Here is a 20,365-nt window from a genome sequence, read left to right as displayed (position 1 = left end):
TCAGTAGTTGTGGTGCACAGGCTTAGTTGTTCTGCGGTATGTGGGATCTTCCCGGACCAGGGCTCGAACCCGTGTCCCCTGCATTGGCAGGCAGATTCCCAATCACTGCACCACCAGGGAAGTCCCTAGACTTTATTTTTTAGAGCAGTTTTACGTTCACAGGAAAATCAAGCAGAAACTAGAGGGTTTCCCTATGCTTCCTGGCCCCCACCTCCAGAACCTCCCCCACTATGGACAGCAGCATTAGTCTGAGGACTAGCCCAGACTCCAAGAGCCGGAGGTATGCTTGGACCCATCATCAGTCCTCAGCTATGTGGCCAGTCCGGTGGCCACCCCAGCAGGCATTCAGCTGTTGGTTATACAGTTAAAACCAGAGGCAGGTACATTTGTTCCAAATGCTGAACCTACACTGACATCATTATCATCCCAAGGCCACAGCTTACATTAAGGCTCACTGGTGTTTTACATTCTGAGGGTTTGGACAAATGTATAATGACGTGTATCCACCATTATAGTATCATACAGAGTAGTTTCACTGCCCTAAAAATCCTCTGTGCTCTGCCCATTCACCCTTCCCACCCTCTTACCCCTGGCAACTACTGATCTTTTTACTCTCTCCATAGTTTTGCCTTTTCCAGAATGTCATAGAGTTGGAATCGCACAGGATGTAGCCTTTTCAGATTGGCTTCTTTCACTTCATAACTTTAAGTTTTTCTTTAACAGTATGTTGAGCCTGTTTCCGTGTCAATAAATATTCTTCTAAAGCACTGTTAATTGCTGTGTAATATTTCATTGTGTGTTATGTATTAACTTCTCCCCTGTTTTTGAGGTTTAAGTTGTTTCCTGTTTTTTGCTACTAAAAATAGTGTTGCAGAGGAAAGCCTTGTGGGTAAATCTTTGCACACAACTTAATTATGTCCTTAGGATAAATTCCTAGATTTGGGACTGCTCCTACAAAGGTTTTGCTCATTTTAAGACTTTTCATATGCATTGCCAAATCGCCCTGCAGAAAGATTACACCGATTTCTATTCTAACTAGTAGGGCATGTAGGGTATTCCCCCACACACTTGCCAACTCTGACTAGTATCAAGATTTTTAATCTTTGCCAGTTTCATAGAGGAGAAATGATATTTATTTGTTTTAACTTATATTTATTTGAGTATTAGCGTTTTGTGATTTTCCATAAAGCAGATTGGCCATTTGTCTCTTTTCTTTTGTAGATTGCTTTTTCACGTTCTTTTCCATTTTATTTTTCCATTGGGATAAGCATCTTTATAGTATAGATTTATTAAAAGTGTTTCTCTGTTAAGGGTATTGACTACTCGTGAAGGCCCTCTTTTATTATTATTATTTTTTATAAATTTATTTATTTTGGGCTGTGTTGGGTCTTTGTTGCTGCGCGCGGGCTTTCGCTAGTTGTGGCGAGCGGGGGTTACTCTTCGTTGTGGTGCGCAGGCTGCTCACTGCGGTGGCTTCTCTTGTTGTGGACCACAGGCTCTAGGTGCGCGGGCTTCAGTAGTTGTGGCACGTGGGCTCAGTAGTTGTGGCTGGAGGGCTCTAGAGCGCAGGCTCAGTAGTTGTGGCGCACGGGCTTAGTTGCTCCGTGGCATGTGGGATCTTCCCGGACCAGGGCTCGAACCCGTGTCCCCTGCACTGGCAGGCGGATTCTTAACCACTGAGCCACCAGGGAAGCCCAAGGCCCTCTTCTAATGTCAAAAAAATTTCACCAACAGGCTCACCTGATGTGTGCTACACGTTTAAAATAATAAATAAAATGGACGATAAGAAGAACTAATTTCTATAGAGTACCTATTATATGCCAGGCACTGTGCTCTGTAAAGCAGCCCTAGGAGGTAGGATCTGATATCTGTCCCATTGGACAGATGAGGAAACCGAGGTGGAGCAGATAGTGAATTTTCTCAAGGTTACACAGCTTATTGAGTGGCTGTGCTGGTATCAGTTGGTTAACAAAACACATGGTGCCGTAGGGCTTCTATGAATCAATAACACTGTTAAATAAATTTACCTTTAGTTCATCGCAGAAGTATCTACACACATTTGCAAGTCTGTCTTATGCATGAGTTCAAGGCATATAATCTGTGCTTTCCATAGGCAGAGCTTGCTGGACATATAAATCCAACAACTCCCTGTAATAATTCCATGCTTTCCCCCAATTATCCCCATGGTTTACTGTTAAGAACCACGTTGGAACTTTCATTTTTCAGGAAGGGGAAACTGAGGCTCAGGGCCAGGCAGGAACTTGCTCAGGATCACCTAAAAAGTTTATGGCACAGGGCCTTTCCTGGTGGCGCAGTGGTTAAGAATCTGCCTGCCAATGCAGGGGACACAGGTTCGAGCCCTGGTCCGGGAAGATCCCACATGTGGCCGAACAACCAAGCCCGTGAGCCACAACTACTGAGCCTGCGCTCTAGAGCCCGGGAGCCATAGCTGCTGAAGTCCGTGCGCCTAGAGCCCGTGATCCGCAACGGGGGAGAGGCCACCGCCATGAGAAGCCTGCACACCGCAAGGAAGAGTAGCCCCCGCTCGCTGCAACTAGAGAAAAGCCTGCACGCAGCAACGAAGACCCAACGCAGCCATGAATAAGCAAATAAATAAAAGTTTATGGCACAGTCAGGACTGAGAGCCAAGGCTTGGGATACCCAGCCCAGGTCACTGTGTAACTCGGGCCAGCCCCCTCACTGCGTGTCCCTTTGTCATCGGGGAGACAACACAGAATGCTGTGGGGGTACAAGAGCAGGCCTGCCAGGTTCTCCTGGCGCTAGCCTCTAGGGTACCCAAGTGGGTACAGGCCCCTGGTCCTCTGGCCACACTGGCTGCCGGGCATTCCAGGACCCTGGCAACCTGCCAAGAGTGAAAACAGAGCTGCAGGCTCCTGAGCCGCGTTCTGCCCCCTCCTCTTGGGTCTGCATCTCATTGCTGGGTTTGCAACATGCCTAATCTCTGCGGGTGCAGACTCAGAGGAGCCAGCTGAGAGGGAGCATTGCCAGCAGCTTGGAGTCCTCTACGAGGCCTGCTGACCCCCACCCCCACCCCGCCCTCCCCTAAGCCCCTCTCTGGGCAAGCAGGGCCAGAGCAGTCTGCGGAAACAGTTGCCGGAGCTTCACCTGGCTGGGGCCTTACCGTGCCCACTGAGCTGGACCTAATGAAGGACACAAGCCCGTGTTCTTCCTCTCTTCCCAAATGGAAGTTCATTCAGTCCTGCCACATCCCATCTTCTCCCTCCCTGCCCCCATGGCCTTCACTACAGACACAGAAAGGAGTTGTAATACACACCAGTTATGTAAGTGAGAGTTGATTCTGGTTCTCCAGGCAGCTGGACCCCTCCAAGAATGAAAAGAACTTAATTGTGCAGCCAGTCAATAAATAGGTATCAAATAATGAGTACTTTGTAACCCATCGTGTTTCCCTTTTTGCCTTAGCTGCCAGGAGGCTCAGAACTGAATGGAAAGCTAGATCACTAAACATCTTACCACAGATTCTGTGTATAATTGGCATCACTCCTCTCCATGAGGTCTCTGGTTGTTCAACTGTCCTGCTGAGTATGAGTTTATGTTATAAATCGTCACAATTTTTTTAATGGGATGAAGGTGGGATGTAAATGAAAAATAAGACATGAAAGTACGTGGCCCACAGACATCTCTACTTTGAGATTCAAATGAATGCTTTTTTTTATAAGGGGATGTTTTCCCCAGGACCATTTAAGACTTAGAAAAATGTCTGTGTGCCTCTTCCCTCTGTCTCTCTGAGTCTCCCTCTCCCTTTCCACCTTTTTTCTCCGATTTTCTCTCCTCTCCCTCTTCCCCTCCAGCCTTTATTCCCATACTATTGCCTACTTCTCCCTCCTTTCCTTCCCCCCGGTCTCTCTTCCCTCCATCCCCCCTCTCCTTTCTCTTCCTGCTCACCCCCTTGCCTCTGGCAGCCAGTTTAGAGCCAGTAAGGGATTAATATCCCTTACAAACCCTTAGCACTTGGCTCTTTCCAAGACCTTGACCCAGCCTTTGCCTCAGTGATTTCTCTGGGGCAATTTTGATTCTTTCCGTTTTACCAAGGAAGACACTAAGGCCTAGAGAGTTGAAGTCATATGCCCATGGTTGCACAGCTTATACTTTACACTTATTATCAAATTCAGGCTCCAGGCCTCAGGAGTCTAATCCCATCACACTCTCACTGTCCCTCACTGCCTCTCGATGCCAGCCTCCCCCACCTTGCCTGGCAGAGCTCACGAGAAAGTACCCCATGAAGAGGGTTCAAAACAATAACCCACCCACCCTATCTCCCCCTCTGAGGTCTCTTACAGAGTTGAGATACTCAAAGGGGCCAGAAGAACATATTGGTGGGAGACAGTGAGTTATGACGGGTCATTGGGTCATGAATTAACTTGGCAAACATTTATTGAGAATATGCTATGTGATAGGCAAGGCTGAGACCCGGGTAAGGCAAGCAAGGCACCTAGGGGTGCAAAATTGAAGGAGGCACTCAGTCTCAGGTGCCAGCCCTGCAAGCGCATGACCCTGAGAATGGATGCCTCCTTAAAGTTCATGCCCTAGCATATGGCTTGTCTTTCACTTGTTCTGCCCTGACGTCAGGCACTCACTGTTACAAGTGCTGGCCATTCAGTGGTGAGCAAAAAGGCCTGCCCTCTGCCCTTGGGGAGCTTCTAATCTATTATGGGAAACAGGTATTCATCAAATAATCATACTGACAGAAGACTGCTCTAAGAGTGACAAGTGTCATGAGGAAAGGGACATGGGGCTAGAGAGGGTATTATGGATGAGGGGGCAGTGAGGGCTGAAGAATAGGTAGGAGCTTTCCAGGTGTGTTCCAGGTGGAATACACAGCAAGTTCACAGGCCCCCCTGGCAGGGTGGAGCATGGCATACAGGTGAAGCCGGGGGAGGGCAGAGGGCCTAGAACAGGAGAGCTCAATGCAAAATGGTCCCGAGCGGTCAGTTCCTAGGATAGTGGCAGAGTCTGCAAATGACTGACTTAAAATAAATCCAATCCAAAGGAGAGAATTCAAAGCCACTCCTTAATGATGTCACACATACCCATCTTCCTGATGAGCTTTACTCAGTGGATGTATAGAGACGGTGCCTAGCTCCCTAGCTCCCTCCAAACACGTCTCTGTTTAATACAGCAACGTCTGTGATAGAATCTAATACTTGACACATTTTCCCGATGAAGAAATGGAAGCACAGAGAAGTTAGACAGCCTGCTGCCCAGGTCAGCTCGGGCTGTCATAACAAAATGCCATAAACTGGGTGGCTTACACACCAGACACTTATTTCTTACAGTTCAGGAGACTGGGAAGTCCAAGATCAAGGTGCTGGCTAATTTGGTTCCTGGTGAAGGCTCTCTTCCTGGCTTGCAGACTGTTGCCTTCCTACTGTCCTCACCTGGTGGAGAGAGAGGGGGCGCTCTGGTGTCTCTTCCCCTTCTTTAAGGGCACCAGCCTTATTAGATTAGGGCCCCATCCTTGTGACCTCATTTAACCTTTATCACCCCCTCGCAGGCCCTGTCTCCAAATAACAGGCACACTGCGGGTTAGGGCATCCAACATAGGGATTATGGATTTTTTTTTTTTTTTTCTGAGGGGGCACATACAAACATTCAGTCCTTAACACCTGCCCAGGGTCACAGAGCCAATAGCTGGCATTTGAACACAAGCAGTGGGCTCTAGGAGCAAGGCTCCTAAACTCTAGACCAGCTGCCTCAGGATGTGTTGCGTGTAAATGTTGTCCATGCGGTTGAGAAGTGCTCCTTAGGGCAGGGGTGTTGTGACTGTTTATAAATCCACTGGGTCCTGCCCCCACCTGGCAGCTGCACCTATGGGCTGAGTCCTGCACCCACCCCAGGGTGATTCGGGTGATACTTCTAGAAGAAGACTGGACTGAGGGTGTGGCGTGAAAGTGAACCAGTCCTGAAGCAAAACGCTTACATTTCGGGGTCCTGCTGTTTCCCATTTACTCAGAGGAGGCCCTAGGCTCCAGTGCAGACTTCGCCAGGAATGGGCTGCGTGACCTTGGGCGAGTCACTGGACGTCTTCCAGCTCTAGGTTCCTGCCTCGCTGACTCCCAACCCCTGCCCACCTCACGGGTGGCTTGGGGGCCATTTCGTGGGCTATGAGGTCAGCCAAGCACCAACCTTGGGGCCCCTCGCAGACGCCGGTCCCCACCCTAGGCCGCGCAGGTGGGGAAGGGGCGGGCTTGCGGTGCGTGGCCGGCGACTTGGGTGTCGCTGGTGCTCTGGCCGCGCCGCAGGCCGCGCTGCCGCCGTGCCGAGTGGGCTGCGGAGGCTGGGAGGGCGCGCGGTGGGCCGCGGGGCCCAGCCTCCCCGGCGCTATCATCCTCACCAGACGCCCGCGAGGCGCCCCCCGGCCCGCGTGGGGGCCGAGGCCCGCGGGAGGGGCTGGAATTCCTCCCAGGCGGGGCCCCCTCCCGGGCGCCTGCTTCCTTTCGCTCCCCGCGCGCCCCCCTCCCGGCCGCCAGCCAACTGCGTGCCCCCGGGGCCGGCAAGAAGCCACATGCCCCCGCAAGGAATGCCGGGCCTGGCGGGCGGGGGGCGGGCGCTGGGCAGGGCCGGGCTGGGCAGGGAGCGCCCCGCCGGGAAGGTTGGTGAGAGGGAGAGAGCGAGCCCGCGCCCTCCCCGGCCCACCGCGCCGCCCCTGCTCCCGGCCGGTGCGCAGTGCCGGCCGGATCTCGGGATCTCACACTTTCCCAGCCGGACACGCAGCCGGGATGACCCGCGGGCTTCAGGAGCTGGGGGTCCCAGGGGGGGCGGTGGGGGGCTGGGGCGGGGCTTCTCGGCCCGGCCCGGGCCTCCCCCGCCCCCCTCCGCGCGCCCCCGGTCCCCGCCGGCTCGGAGAAGGGGGCAGGCCGTCACGTTTCCCCACACCCCTCCCGCTGCCGGCGGCTTTGGGGCCCCGGTGGGGAGCAGGGGGCTGATTAGCCGAGGAGCAGGGGTGTGGCCAGCGGGGCCCCGGGTAGTGAGTCACACACGCTGCTCGCCCAGTCCGGGGGCCGAGCGCGCTCCCAGCCCGAGCTGAGCACTGTTCTGGCCAGAAGAGTGTCCCCGGGCTTGGCATGAGGACCCTGGGGTGCCAAGGGAGGGGCTGAAGCCCAGCGCGGTGGTGGAGGAGGGCGGTAAGCTGCGGGCTAGGGAGACTCCCCTAGAGAGAGCTGGGTGGGGCTTGGAGTCAGGGCCGGCCCACACGGGGACCCCCAGGCCCCGCCTGTACCTGCTCTGAGCTGGCGAAGCGAGCCTGGCTGCATTCCCTGGAAGCCCCTGGGTGAGGGGCTGTGCAGCCAGGCGCTCGGGGCCCATTTCATCTGCCTGCCCCCTTTGGCCCCAGCTGGACTTGAGTCGATCCCTCCCCTGCTCCCCATTGCAGGGTTTTGTGCAGAGGCTCCTGTGGGTCCCTCGTACCCTTTGCCCTTTGGTCTTGGGGTACAGGCTGTGCTTCTCAGCCCTGCCTCCTGGCCTGAGCTACTCCCGGCCCCTGACCCCATGGGGCTGGTGGCTCCAGTCGTCCCCAGGACCAGCCCGGGATAGAAATGGCATTTCCTCTTGGCTGGGCTACAGCTGTTTTTGTTGTCTGTGTTCTCAAGCGCTTCCTCTGGGGATGGCAGGGAGGGTAACCAGACTCCAGGAGACCCCCGCTTGCCCTCTCTGCCACTCACCCCTCTTCCCCTGTCTCTTTGATCCTCTTCCTGTGGTGGTCCCGCCTTCGCGTCCCCAGGACAGAATGACTGAGAACATGAAGGAGTGCTTGGCGCAGACCAAGGCAGCCGTGGGGGAGATGGTGACGGTGGTGAAGACAGAGGTCTGCTCACCGCTCCGCGACCAGGAGTATGGCCAACCCTGGTGAGGCCCCAATGTGGGGACAGGCGAGGGAGAAGGGGGGGAGCATTGCTGGGCTGGGTTGATGGGAGACCCTGGGAAGACATCCCATGCTTTACTCATCTTCCATACTCTGCTCTGGGCAACTCCTAGGACCAGGGGTGAGCACAGGCTCTAGAAAAACCCAAGTAGTGGCCCAAGAAAGCCTGAACCCAGGTCTCAGGACTCCTACCTTTCCACTACCCACTGCACTGAACAAGCAGGTGGGCTGGGGTTCCTCCACCTGCCTCACATCCGGTCACGTCCTCAGTTTCCCTGCCCAGCAGCCTCTCACTCTGATCGCTTTGTGCTTTCTCTACTGGCCCCTGTCCTGGCCAGCTCTAGGAGACCAGACCCCTCCGCCATGGAAGTGGAGCCCAGGAAACTGAAGGGGAAGCGTGACCTCATCATGCCCAAAAGCTTCCAGCAAGTGGACTTCTGGTGTAAGTGGAGCTTGGGGCTACTCTTGGCCACTCTGCGTGCCCTTCACCGCCCCCCCCACCCCCCCTCCATCCCATCTCTGCTTAGGGAATTTGCAGTGAGAATACTGAAGATAGACACTCACCTATTATGTACCAGACACAGGTCCAGGCCTCAGTTAATCCTCACCGTTAGCCACTGAGGTGTCCATTATTCGGTCCCATTTTCCAGGGGAGGACACTGAGACTGGGTGAGGGTTAAGTACCACCTGCGTCAGGTCCCACAGCTCACAGATGCACAGCTGCAATTCAAACCCAGGCCTATTTGACTCCAGTCATGATCTTTCTTCTATTTTTTCAAACTGGCTTCCTTGATGTTGGTGGGTGTGTCCTTTGAGTCCCCAGGGAGGGGAGTGAGTTATCACTACTGAAGACTCAGGGGCCTGTGACTGGCTGGGGTGGAGCCAGGGCTGGGACTCCCGAGTCCCAGGCTGTGTAATTTCCACTGGCTCACGCTGTCCTCAGGGTGGGCCTCCCATCAGCCCCTCAGCCACCTCCATGGGGGTCCTACCTCCCAACTGAGGCTCTCTTTCCTCTTTCCATCCCTCCAGTCTGCGAGTCCTGCCAGGAGTACTTTGTGGATGAGTGCCCGAACCATGGTCCCCCGGTGTTTGTGTCCGACACGCCGGTGCCTGTGGGCATCCCAGACCGGGCGGCCCTCACCATCCCCCAGGGCATGGAGGTGGTCAAGGAAGCCAGTGGGGAGAATGACGTGCGTTGCATAAATGAGGTCATCCCCAAGGGCCACATCTTCGGCCCCTATGAGGGGCAGATCTCCACCCAGGACAAATCAGCTGGCTTCTTCTCGTGGCTGGTGAGTGTCTCCTGGGCTGTGCCTCGGAAAAGGGTGCCACGAACATGGAAGGAAACCAGCAGGGGGAGCCATACGCTGGCCCAGCCTGGCCCAGAGCTTTTCTGCCATCACTCCTGGACACGTGGATGATGGATCTTGCTGTCCCCTTGCCCCTGTGACCCTTGGTAGCCAAGGGCCATGTGGAGGAGCCCCATCTGGCAGTAGTCAGCGGAATCAGTGGTGGGGCAATTTCTCCATGAATCCTCGTGCGTGTGTCTGGCGGGCCATTCTATGACATTTATGAAGGGTTTACCCCAGCCCTCCTCTGGAGTGGGTGACCTGGAGCATAGCATGACGTTCAGCTAAAAAAGCAGTGATATCCGATGCTAGAGGGAAAGCTTCCAACAAGACAGGCACGGCCCCTGCCTTCTGGGAGTGGACAGTCTGGTGGGGAGCACAGGCAGTGAACAAATACATGCGCATGTGACAAATTGCTACTGAAGGGGGAATACAGGACGCTCTGGGTACACAGGGAGATGGCAGCGTTCACAGAGCTCTGGGATTTGGGGCCTGGAGCCTGAGTTCATCATGTCAGCCAGGTTTGCTAATTACTATCTAATGTGACCTTGGATGAGTCATTGAACCTCTCTGTGCCAGGATAATCATAGCTGATGGTGAAGATGAAATGAGTTAATGCTGCAAAGTTCTTAGAATCGTGCTTGCCTTTAGTAAGCACGCAGTGACTGTCAGCTATTATTGTTGTTCTTGGCCTACTTGAGGGGTTTGGTCAAGACTTCCTCTGGTCTGAGACTTGAAGAATGAGTAGCAGTTAGTAGAAGGGGGATGGAAAAATGCTCCATGTAGGCAGAACAGCTGAGAGAGAGGAACCTAAGAAGTCCGGTGGGGCAGCAGCAGTGAGCCTGAGAGGCAGAGCGGCGAGAATTGGCAGGAGAGGGAGGTGGGAGCCAGATCATGCTGTGTTTCATAGGCCGTGACAAGTGCATCCTTCATCCTGTGGGTCAGGGGAAGCCATCGGAACGTTTCAAGCAGAGGTGTGACGTGGTAGGTTGCAGAATGGAGAATTGGGATTCTAGGTAAAAGGCTGGAGTGGGAGTTCGCATCTGGAAAGATGGTGGCTTAAACTCAAGTGCTAAAGGTGGGCACGTTTGAGAGATTTAGGGGGGAGAATCCCCAAGATTCGTTGATAGACAGGATGTGAAGGTGAGGAAGAGGGATTTTCAGATTCGAAAATTATCAGTGATGACTTTCAGGCACCAAACTTGACCACAGATAGGGGGACATGGGACAGTAGAGAGAGGCAGGCTGGGGGTAGGAAGATGATTCATTTATCTTTAAATAAACACCTCTTGAAGGTCTGCTTTGTGTCAAGCACTGGGCTGGCTCTGGGGACGCAATGGTGGACCAGATCAGACATCAGTCCTGCCCTCATAGAATTTACTATGGGGAAGATGGAAGAAATTAAAGAATAAGATAAGCATCAATAAATGTAACATTATGGGCTTCCCTGGTGGCGCAGTGGTTGAGAGTCCGCCTGCCGATGCAGGGGACATGGGTTCGTGCCCCGGTCCGGGAAGATCCCACATGCCGCGGAGCGGCTGGGCCCGTGAGCCATGGCCGCTGAGCCTGCGCATCCGGAGCCTGTGCTCCGCAAAGGGAGAGGCCACAACAGTGAGAGGCCCGCGTACCGCACAAATAAATAAATAAATAAAAATAAATGTAATATTATGGCTCTGAAAGGTAATGGAGCGACAGTGGGGCTAGGAGAAAAGTGCTCAACCAAGGGATTTGATGGGGCCAGGAGTCAGGGAAGGCTTCCTAACAGTTGAGCTGTGATTGAAGGAGGAGAATTCCCACCGGGTGATGCTTGGTGAGGGGCATCAAGATGGATGGAGCACCATGAGCAAAGGTCCTGTGGCAGAAGAGAACACGTTTGAGCAACTGGGCGGTCAGTGTGCCTGGAGTGCAGCAAACATGGGCCTGGAAGAGACAGCGGCTGGGTCACGTAGGGCCCAGTGGGCCAGACTGGGACTTCCGTTCTCCATTTTAAGAACAGCGAAAAGCTTTCATTTATGTTTTGAAAGGGTGACTTTGGCTGCAGGCTGGAGAACTGATGGGGTGGAGGCATTGGTCAAGAATGGACGTCTGCACCCCAGTCGGAGGACTGTGTTCGTTCTTGAAGTCGGTGACGGTGGAGGGTTGAGCTAGGGTGGGGCAGAGACATGGAGACAAGTGAACTGGTTTGTGAACTACTTCAGAGATGAAAGAGATTTGACTTGGGAAGAGACCTATTGGCCCAAGTAAGGGAGAGGGAAGTGTCATGAACAACTCCTGCAGTGTTCCTCTCCCTACAGGTCAGGAATGGTGAATTTCTGTGAGAAATAGGGAACGCCAGAAGGGGACTGGGTTGAGGGGAAGATCCTGATTTTGGTTTGGGGCTTGTTGAGTTTGGAGTGATGCCTTGGATATCTTGTTGAGTGATGCCAAGATATCCAAGTAGTGATATCAACTAGGCAGCTTTATATATATGGGTTCAGAGCTTGGAAAGGACGACTGGAGATGTTACTTCATGAGTCACCTGTGCATAGGTGATCCGTGGGGCCAGAGGGCTGGAGGGCAGCCCCCAGGGAGAACAGGCTGAGCGAGAGGTGCAGCAGCCTAAGGACTAAGCTTTGAGGAACTTCAACGGTGAGCGGTACAGCAGGGGAGCTCGATCCTGCAGGGGAGCCAGAGCAAGAGTGGCCTGGGGTGGGAAGGCCAGAGTGTCCAGCAATGTCCAGCTCTGCTGAGAAGCCAAGCAAGAGAAGGGCTCGAAAGCATTTACTGGATTTAGTGCCAGGGAAGTCACTGGTGACTTTAGCAAGAGCTGTTACTATAAGCCAGTGGTTGTCAACCTGGGGCAATTTATACCCCCCGCCCCCTTTCTGGGGTAGTTGGAAATGTCTGGATGGTTTTTTTTTTTTTGCCATCACAACTTAAGATGGAGACATGCTACTGGCATCTAGAAGTAGGAGGCCAGGGATGCTGCTAAACCTTTTATAATACATAGGACAACCTCCTACAACAAAGAATGATCTGGCCTCAGTTGTCAACAGTACCAGGGCTGAGAAATCCTGCAGAAGAGTAATGAGATGGAAACCTCATTAGAATAGAGGTGACTGGTGTAGTCACTTCTCAGAAGTTTGATTAGAAATACGTGGAGGAGAGAGACAGGAAGGGTGATGGCTGAGGGAAGACTGGGGTCAAGGGAGTTTGTTAATGAGACATTAACTTCCTTAAAAAACCCAGTGGAGGGAGTCCTGCTGAAGAAATGATTGAATATACAGTAGAGATAAGGCGTGATGGGTAAGCGGGTAAGCTTTTATATTACCTAAGAAGGTTCACATGGAGACACTGGCTGTAGAAAGGAGGTGGGCCAACGTTTTGTCTGTCCCTGGAGAGATATCCTGGAGATTTGGAGCAGGTGAAGGGAGGTGACTATAGTAGGCCAAACAATGGCTCTCCAAAGATGGCCATGTCCAGATCCCTGGAACTTGTGAATGTGTTATCTTACATGGTAAAAGGAACTTTGCACACGTGATCAAGTTAAGGACCTTGAGATGGAGAAATCATCTTGCCTTATCGGGGTGGGCCCACTGCAGTTACAAGCATCTTTATGAGAGGGAGGCAGGAGGGTTAGAGTCAGAGAGAAAAGATTGGAAGACCCTATGCTGCTGGCCTTGAAGATGGAGAAGGAGCTAAGGCCTGCAGAGTCTACAAAAGGCCAGGAAGCAGATTCTTCCCTCAAGCCACCTGAAAAAAACTCAGGCCTGCCAACACCTTGATTTTAGGATTCCTTACTTCCAGAAAAGGAAGACAATAAGTTTGTGTTGTTTTAAGCCACCGTGTTTGTGGCCGTTTGTTACAGCCGTAGTAGGGCACTAATCCGGTGGGCTTGTGTTTGGGGGGACGTCTGCTAAAATGTGCAGAGAGGTGGTGCCTGAGACTGAGGAGAAGGCGAGTTCAGGTTGGGATGGGTAGAGATGGAGATGCCCTCGAGATGCCCAGGTGGCGCTGTCCCGAGGCACGTCGGTGTGTGTGGGTCAGCAGCCGAGGGCAGATGCCTGGGTATGGAGGGAAAACCAAGCATATAAATATATGCAGCTGAGCCCTGGGAAGGGTCGAGCAGTGGGGTCAGTGCTGCAGAGGGCGAGAAGCTTGGGGATCGAGAGCCCATTGGCACACGGGTCTTGGTGTGCTTGACAGGGGCAGTTTCACGGGTGGAAGCCACATTGCCGTGGATCGAGATGTGAGTGGGAGGTGAGGAGGGGGAGCCAGCAAGGGTGATTGGCTTGTTTTCAAAGTCTGGCTGCTCATTGAGCAATTATTATATGCCAGGTGTATATCCCATTCTCCCTCAAAACAGTCCCACAGGTGGAGGTGGCTGCCCTTCTCGTTCAGATAAGGGAACCCGGGACTGAAGAGGTCAAGCAAGCAGCCCCAACTCCCGTAGCTGGTACCTGGCAGACCTTGGGTTCCTTCAAAGACAGCATCCCTCCGTGATGCCTGGGGCTTTAAGGAGTTCCATCATGGGGAGACATGCCTAAGGAGGGGGAGCAGTGAATGTGGTTATGTGTCCAAATTCAATCTGTCCTCACAGAGGCAGAGCAACTCCCATGCACTGGGCACTGAGCAGGAAGTTCTGGAGGTAACACAAATACAAGAAGTTTGCTCTCTGTTTTTTGGTTTTTTTTTTTTTGCGGTACGCGGGCCTCTCACCGCCGTGGCCTCTCCCATTGCGGAGCACAGGCTCTGGACACGCAGGCTCAGCGGCCATGGCTCACGGGCCCAGCATGTGGGATCCTCCCGGACCAGGGCACGAACCCCCGTCCCCTGCATCGGCAGGCGGACTCTCAACCACTGCGCCACCAGGGAAGTCCTGCTCTCTGTTTTTACAGAGCCTTTGGTTCAGCCACAGGGAGCGGGGACTGAGGTAGACGGGAAGGCAGGAGGCCTATTCCCGACCCAGAGTTTTACTGGTGATTGTGGTGCTGCAGTAGGCTGTAGGGGTAGGCAGAAGGGGAGTTGGTTTTGGCTGGGCAAATTGGGGATGGGTTTTGAAGGATGGCTAGGAGTTCAGCAGAGGAGGCTGATGCCTTCTCAGCCTGCAGGAAAATCTCAGGGGAGAAAAATCTAGCATCATGCCCAGGGAAGGGCTAGTAGGGTCCCCTTCTTTCCCATCAGAGTCTACCCTTTGGGACAGCCCAGCCAGGAAAGGTTGGAGTCTCTAAAGCAGATAGCTTCCCCAGGTTCGTGGCCTGGCATGGGTCCGGGTCCAGAGAAAAGGGATAATAGGAAGCTCTGGAGTTTGCAGCGTGATCATAGACCAGCTCCATCTGTTCGTGGCCTGTCGTTCAGGGGCAGGGCCAGAGGCAGCAATGTTGCTTCCTTGGAGGTTCCTTCCACGGGCCTCTGAGCTGCGGCATACGCATGGGTGCAGGGACAATATGGCTGGAGGTCGCAGGACCACGTGGAGGCTTTGACCTTTGTGATGCAGAGAAGTGAGAGGCGTTGAAGCCTGTGTGTGTGTCTGTGTGTCTGTCCTCAGTTGCGGCCTCAGCTGGGGAAAAGCAGGAATGAGGAACAGCTCTGCCTGCTCAGACGATGGGTTGGCTGAATGGTGCGAGGGGGGGAAAGGTGGGCTAAACCACGGCCCTGACTTTGGACCAGGATCCGGAAACTCCACATCCTAAATAAACTGCATTCATCTGTCAAATCCTGTCCCAAAGCTATACTTGTCTGTTCTTGACCTTCTGCCTGCCTTCCAAAGCTCTGGCCTCCATCCAACACAGCACATTTCCTTCCATAACTCAGTATATAGAGTCCCCTCCAGCAGAAACGATGGTGGTGCTGTAAGGATAAGCATAGCCGTTAATGTTTATTGAGCGCCTACTACGTGTCTGGGTCTGTACTCAGCACTTCACAGCATGGTCTCATTTGGTCCTAGCGATGCCCCTGTGAAGCAGGTATTGTTCTATCCATTGCACAGCTGAGAAAACTGAGGCCTGGAGAGAATGAGTCATTCTGCACAAAGCTAAACGGCTAGTGAGTAGCTGAGCTGGGGTTCAAACCTGGGCAGTGTGCCTCCAGAACCCACCTTCTCATTCGGCCTCCTGGTCCTCTCCACCTGCCTTACTTGTCGGGCCTATGCCTACATCCTGGCCTTGGTCGACTCTGTTCCACTCATCCTTCCTGCCCAGTACAAGGTCCCTCTCCATCTCCCCTCAACCTGGAGGAAAGCTGGTCCTGCAGGGACAGGGCCCGGGTTTAGATGAACCAAATGGCCATTTCCACTTTGCATCTCTCCTTCATGGCCTGGCCTCCTTGGAAGGAGTTTTGCTCTCACTTCTGACTGTTTAGAAAAGAAATTCCACTTCCTCTGCTTACTCATCTCACTGGAAATCACAGACTCCATAAGTCATTGCCAAGGTTGCCAGGCTGCCCTCAGGCACTGCAGGCCAGAGACGATGCTGCAGGCATGAGATGCTTGGGGAGCGCCAGGCAGCTATATGGTTTGGTAAGAGGCAGAGAAAGAGGAGGCCAGCACAGGGTTTCTGTTTCAGCTTTTCACTGAGACCCAGTCTGGTTCCAGAAGGGATTTAGGGCAGCCTAGCAGCATATATCAAATATAACATGATAGCATATTAAAACTGAGAGAGAGAGAAGAAAGAAAAACAAGGGTGGAGACCCTAAATGGAGCCAGGAATGAGGCTAAAAATGCATACCATAATGACCTGTGCGTGCACTTTTAGCTATAGAAGGTCCCAGTCCGGCAGCCACTGGGAAAAGGCAAGCCTGCTTAGCTACCAGTACTTTCTGGCCATAACTCGAGAAGTCCCAGGTAGCTCCCGAGGAGGTCTCCTTTTCTGGGTAGAGACTGGATGGGAGATTTCCCAGGCCTCCTTATAGAGAGGACACTGTGTGGTGGGATTGTTCTCCCGCAGTCAGCCAGCCTCTCTGCCTGCCAGGCTCCTACTGTTCTGGGGAGAAGCAGACGTGAAATGGGGTTTCAGTGTTTTCCATTTCAGCTTCCATCGTAAAAATGGAGATTTATTTTAAAACTTGAAATTGGATGTGCAAAAGCTCATGACGCCCTCCAGAACAGAGTCTGAGAAATCCCGAGTAGCTGGGATAGATGAAGTGTTGAGCAGACAGTTGCAACAGTGCAAGATGTCAGCGGGAGCAGGGGGTGGGGTGGGACTCAGAGAAGGGAAGAACAAGGGGCTGGTCCAGGAAGAAAAGAAGGCCCATTTGAAACAGGTTGGGCTTCTGTGTGTGTGTGAGAGTCTGAGCAAGTGAGTTTCGTGCTTATTTGTTAATTTCTATTAACTCTTTATTCTGAAAATTTCAAACTCTACAGAAGTATGAGAATAGTATGATCAACAGCCACACACCCTGCATCTAGATTCGCCCGCTGCTAACATTTTATAACAATTGCTTCAGTCTCTCTCCATATATCTACCTATAGGCACGTGCACGCACGCGCGCGCGCGCACACATTCTTTTTCGTTTGGTTTTTCTGAACTGTTTGAGACGTAGTTCCAGACATCAGGCTTCACGGGCTATGCAGTGTCTGTCACCGCTACCCAGCTCTGCCTTTATACCATGAAAGCAGCCGTACACAGCACATGAATGAATGAGCGTTGCTGGGTTCCAATAAAACTTTATTTGTAAGCACTGACATGTGAATTTCATATAAGTTCAAATGAAATTTGAGTTTCACAAGTTTTGAAAATCAAACAAATGAAATTATACGAAAAAAGTTTTTTCAATTATTAAAAAAACAACAAGCAAAACCACACTTAGCTCACAGGCTGTATAAAAATAGATGAGGAGCTGGATTTGACCTGCCGGCAGTAGTCTGCTGACCCCTGTCCTGTATAATCACAATATAATTATTATATTCAGGAAATTTAACCATGGATACAGTACTGTCTCAACTACAATCCATATTCAGATTTTCCCAATTGCCTTGCGTAACGGCCTTGGTAGTTTTCCCTCCATTCAGGACCCGCTCAAGCATCACACATTGCATTTACTTGTCATGTCTCATTAGTCTCCTTTATTCTAGAACAGTTTCCCTGCATTGTGTTTTCTCTTTCACGATATCGCTGCTTTGGAAGAGTTCAGGACAGTTGTTTGTAGAACGTTCCACAGTTTAGATTTGTCTGATTGTTTCCTCATGATAGGTTCAGATTATAGATTTTTTGGCACAGAGGGTGTTTTGTCTTTCGCACTGCAGATAGCAGGAACACGTGACGTCCGTTTGTCTTCTCTTTAACCCAGTGCTTTTAGCAACTATTGATGATTCTTGCCTGTATCAATTATTTTTCATGGTTCAAAATGATTTGTAACCATTCCTTCTACACTTATGACTTGACATTCTTCTGTTAGGAAAAAAAGTGCTCAACTTTCTCCCCCACCTCATTCCTTAAAGTTATTTTTAGTATCAGTATGGACTCAAGGATTCTTTTTTTTCTTCAGTGTGTTCTAGTCCATTCCCGTCATTATTCATTTTGAGCTTTAAATTGCCCTAGATGTGGCCAACAGGAACCCGTTCAGACTGGCTTCTTGTCCTTCTTTTAGTATTTCCTTACTTCCTGTGCAAAGAAGTTCTTTTTTTTTTTTTTCCATGGCACGTGGCATGCAGGTTCTTTAGTTCCCTGACCAGAGATCAAACCCGTGCCTCCTGCAGTGGAAGCTCAGAGTCTTAACCACTGGACTGCCAGGGAAGTCCCAAAGAAGATGTTCTAGCCATCTCTCTTAGGAGCTCTAATTTGCTTTAGTGAGAAATGGTATTTAGAATTCAAATCTCTGGGCACTAGGTGTGTGCATTGCTCCTGGGGTGTCCTTGCTTCTAAGCCTGAACTAGGTTTTGAGGGATGTGTTGAAGTGAGTGGCCAACAGAGTCAGGAAATGAGGGAACACGGAATCACAAGCAGTGGGCATAACATGTGCAAAGGCCCAGGGACACATGTGTAAGTTGAGGTGTGGAATGGTAATGGGGTATAGCAGAGGTACAGGATGTGCTTAGAAGGAAAAGTGGAAGATGATGCTAGAAAAAAGTTGCTTTTCTCATGTTCTAAGATGTTATGGATCTTAAAACACTATTGATTCAATATCAGCTTTTCCAGGAATAAAAATATGTACCTCAACCCTAAGATTCCTCTTAATATCAGAAGCATTAAATGGCTTGGCTTGTATAACTTTTATAAATGCTGGTAGTTTGGTTACTGAATCATGAACCAAACCAAAGATATCCCCCCCCAACCCCAAATATAATATGCTAGTGAACTAGTTTTGGCTGGAACTGAGTCTTTAATTCTCAAACTCTATATGGAACAAAAATAAAGCATGAAAAACTATTCTGAACTCTTCTGAATTTTCACTATAAGCCGGCTTCTAACTTGACCTTCAACATTCCTTGTCTCCACAGCACTTGCACTGCAGTTGTGTTTCGCACTTTTGTTATATTGAGGCCGCTTTTTAAAATATATGTATATATTTTACTATAGTTACCGTGCTGTACATCACATACCCAGGAGTAATTTATTTTGACCACCCTTCCTGCATTTTGACAACACCCCACCTCCCGCCTCTGGCAATCACCCATTTTCTGTATCTATGAGTTCAGGGTTTGTTTGCTTGTTGTTTTAGATTCCACATATAAGTGCGATCATACGGCATTTGTCTTGATCTCACTTGTCTTAGCACAATGCCTTCAAGGCCCATCCATGCCATTGCACGTGGCAGGATTTCCTTCCTTTTTATGGCTGAAAAATATTCCCTTGTATATCTATCCACATATTCTTTATCCGTTCATCCGTTGATGGGCACTTAGGTTGTTTCCATTTCTTGGCTGTTATACATAATGCTGCAGTGAACATGGGGGTATAGATACCTTTTTGTGTTAAGTTTCCATCGGTTAAATACCCAGAAGTGGGATTAGTGGATCATATGGCAGTTCTATTTTTCATTTTTTAAGGAACCTCCATACTGGTTTCCATACTGGCTGCACCAATTTACATTCCCAAAACAGTGCTCAAGGGTTCCCTCTTCTCCACATCCTCGTCAACACTTGTTATCTCTTGTCTTTTTGGTGAAAGCCATTCTGAGAGGTGTGAACTGGTGTCTCGTTGTGGTTTTAACTGCATTTCCCTGATGACTGGTGATGTTGAGCATCTTTTCATGGGCACTTTGGTCAGGTGTCTGACTTTTATTCTTTATGGGGTCCCAGTGTTACATTAATTTTATTCTAAAGTTACTTTAAAAGGTTTAAACATAAAAAACTAGATAAACACATTTCTTATAGCTTTTAAACAACTATAAACCCGAGACAGACTTAAAAATATAAAATGAACAGAACTATACAAACCAACATAATTCAAATGAACAAAATCAATGTCCTGTGTTGGATAATGTGTTACTGAAACTAACGTGCTGTTTATAGGGTGAATACTACTTAGACACGGCTTCTTCCGCATTGGGCATGCCTGTGCTTTTGTGTGCCACGTGACACTTTTCTTTGTCTCTGTTTAAAACACTGGGAAATCTTTCATTAATGCAACTGCCACGATGTGTCTTAGTCTTTGCCAGAATGCATCATTTCCATATTAAACTTGGTATCTGTTCTTTTTTCATCGGCTCATGGCAAGTAGTCATAATTGGTGTTGTACAGTCAGCTGTGACAATGGGACAAGCAGTGGAATAGAATGGAGCTCTGTAAACTTTTTGTGTTAAGGGACCAGATAGTAAGTATTTTAGGCTTTGTGGCCCATACCGTGTCTGTCACACTACTCAATCCTGCCATTGCGGTGTGAGAGCAGCCGGAGGTGTGTGCGTTCTAGTAAGACTTTGTTTATGGAGACCGAAATGTGAATTCCGCGTAATTTTCACATGATGAAATAGTCTTCTTTTGATTTATTTTCAACCATTTAGAAATGTACAAACCATTCTTAGCTGGTGGGCTGTACAAAACAATTGGGGGGTGCTGGATTAAGCCTGCAGGCCCTGGTTTGCTGACCCCTGGCGTATAGAACAACAATCATTTAGCCCAGCTCCGGTATCTGCTGGCTGATTGCAGATCCTCATTGATTCTGGTGTGTCCACTGGTTCCCTGCGGTTGGGGTGATTTAGT

The 20,365-nt window shown here is 50.7% G+C and overlaps 1 protein-coding gene across 6 annotated transcripts in view; it reads left to right on the top strand.

Annotated features, from left to right (window-relative positions):
• PRDM11 (PR/SET domain 11) overlaps positions 1 to 20,365 on the top strand; it is an 89,294-nt gene that overhangs the window by 26,903 nt on the left and 42,026 nt on the right. The window contains exons 1-4 of one of the 6 annotated variants that reach the window (XM_060303302.1): positions 6,097 to 6,210; positions 7,760 to 7,884; positions 8,239 to 8,342; positions 8,930 to 9,192. In XM_060303302.1, the coding sequence (XP_060159285.1) occupies positions 7,766 to 7,884; positions 8,239 to 8,342; positions 8,930 to 9,192 (486 nt within the window). In that variant the 5' untranslated portion in view covers positions 6,097 to 6,210; positions 7,760 to 7,765. Of the gene's footprint in view, positions 1 to 6,096; positions 6,211 to 6,912; positions 7,164 to 7,681; positions 7,885 to 8,238; positions 8,343 to 8,929; positions 9,193 to 20,365 lie in introns of those variants that run through there. The other 5 variants (XM_030864607.2, XM_060303301.1, XM_060303304.1 and 2 more) reach the window with 5 other exon arrangements.

This window comes from Globicephala melas, chromosome 8, assembly GCF_963455315.2.
Source record: "Globicephala melas chromosome 8, mGloMel1.2, whole genome shotgun sequence".
Taxonomy (NCBI): Eukaryota; Metazoa; Chordata; class Mammalia; order Artiodactyla; family Delphinidae; genus Globicephala; species Globicephala melas.
The sequence above is the reverse complement of the archived record's forward strand: the minus strand, read 5'-3'. Positions and strand labels throughout refer to the sequence as shown.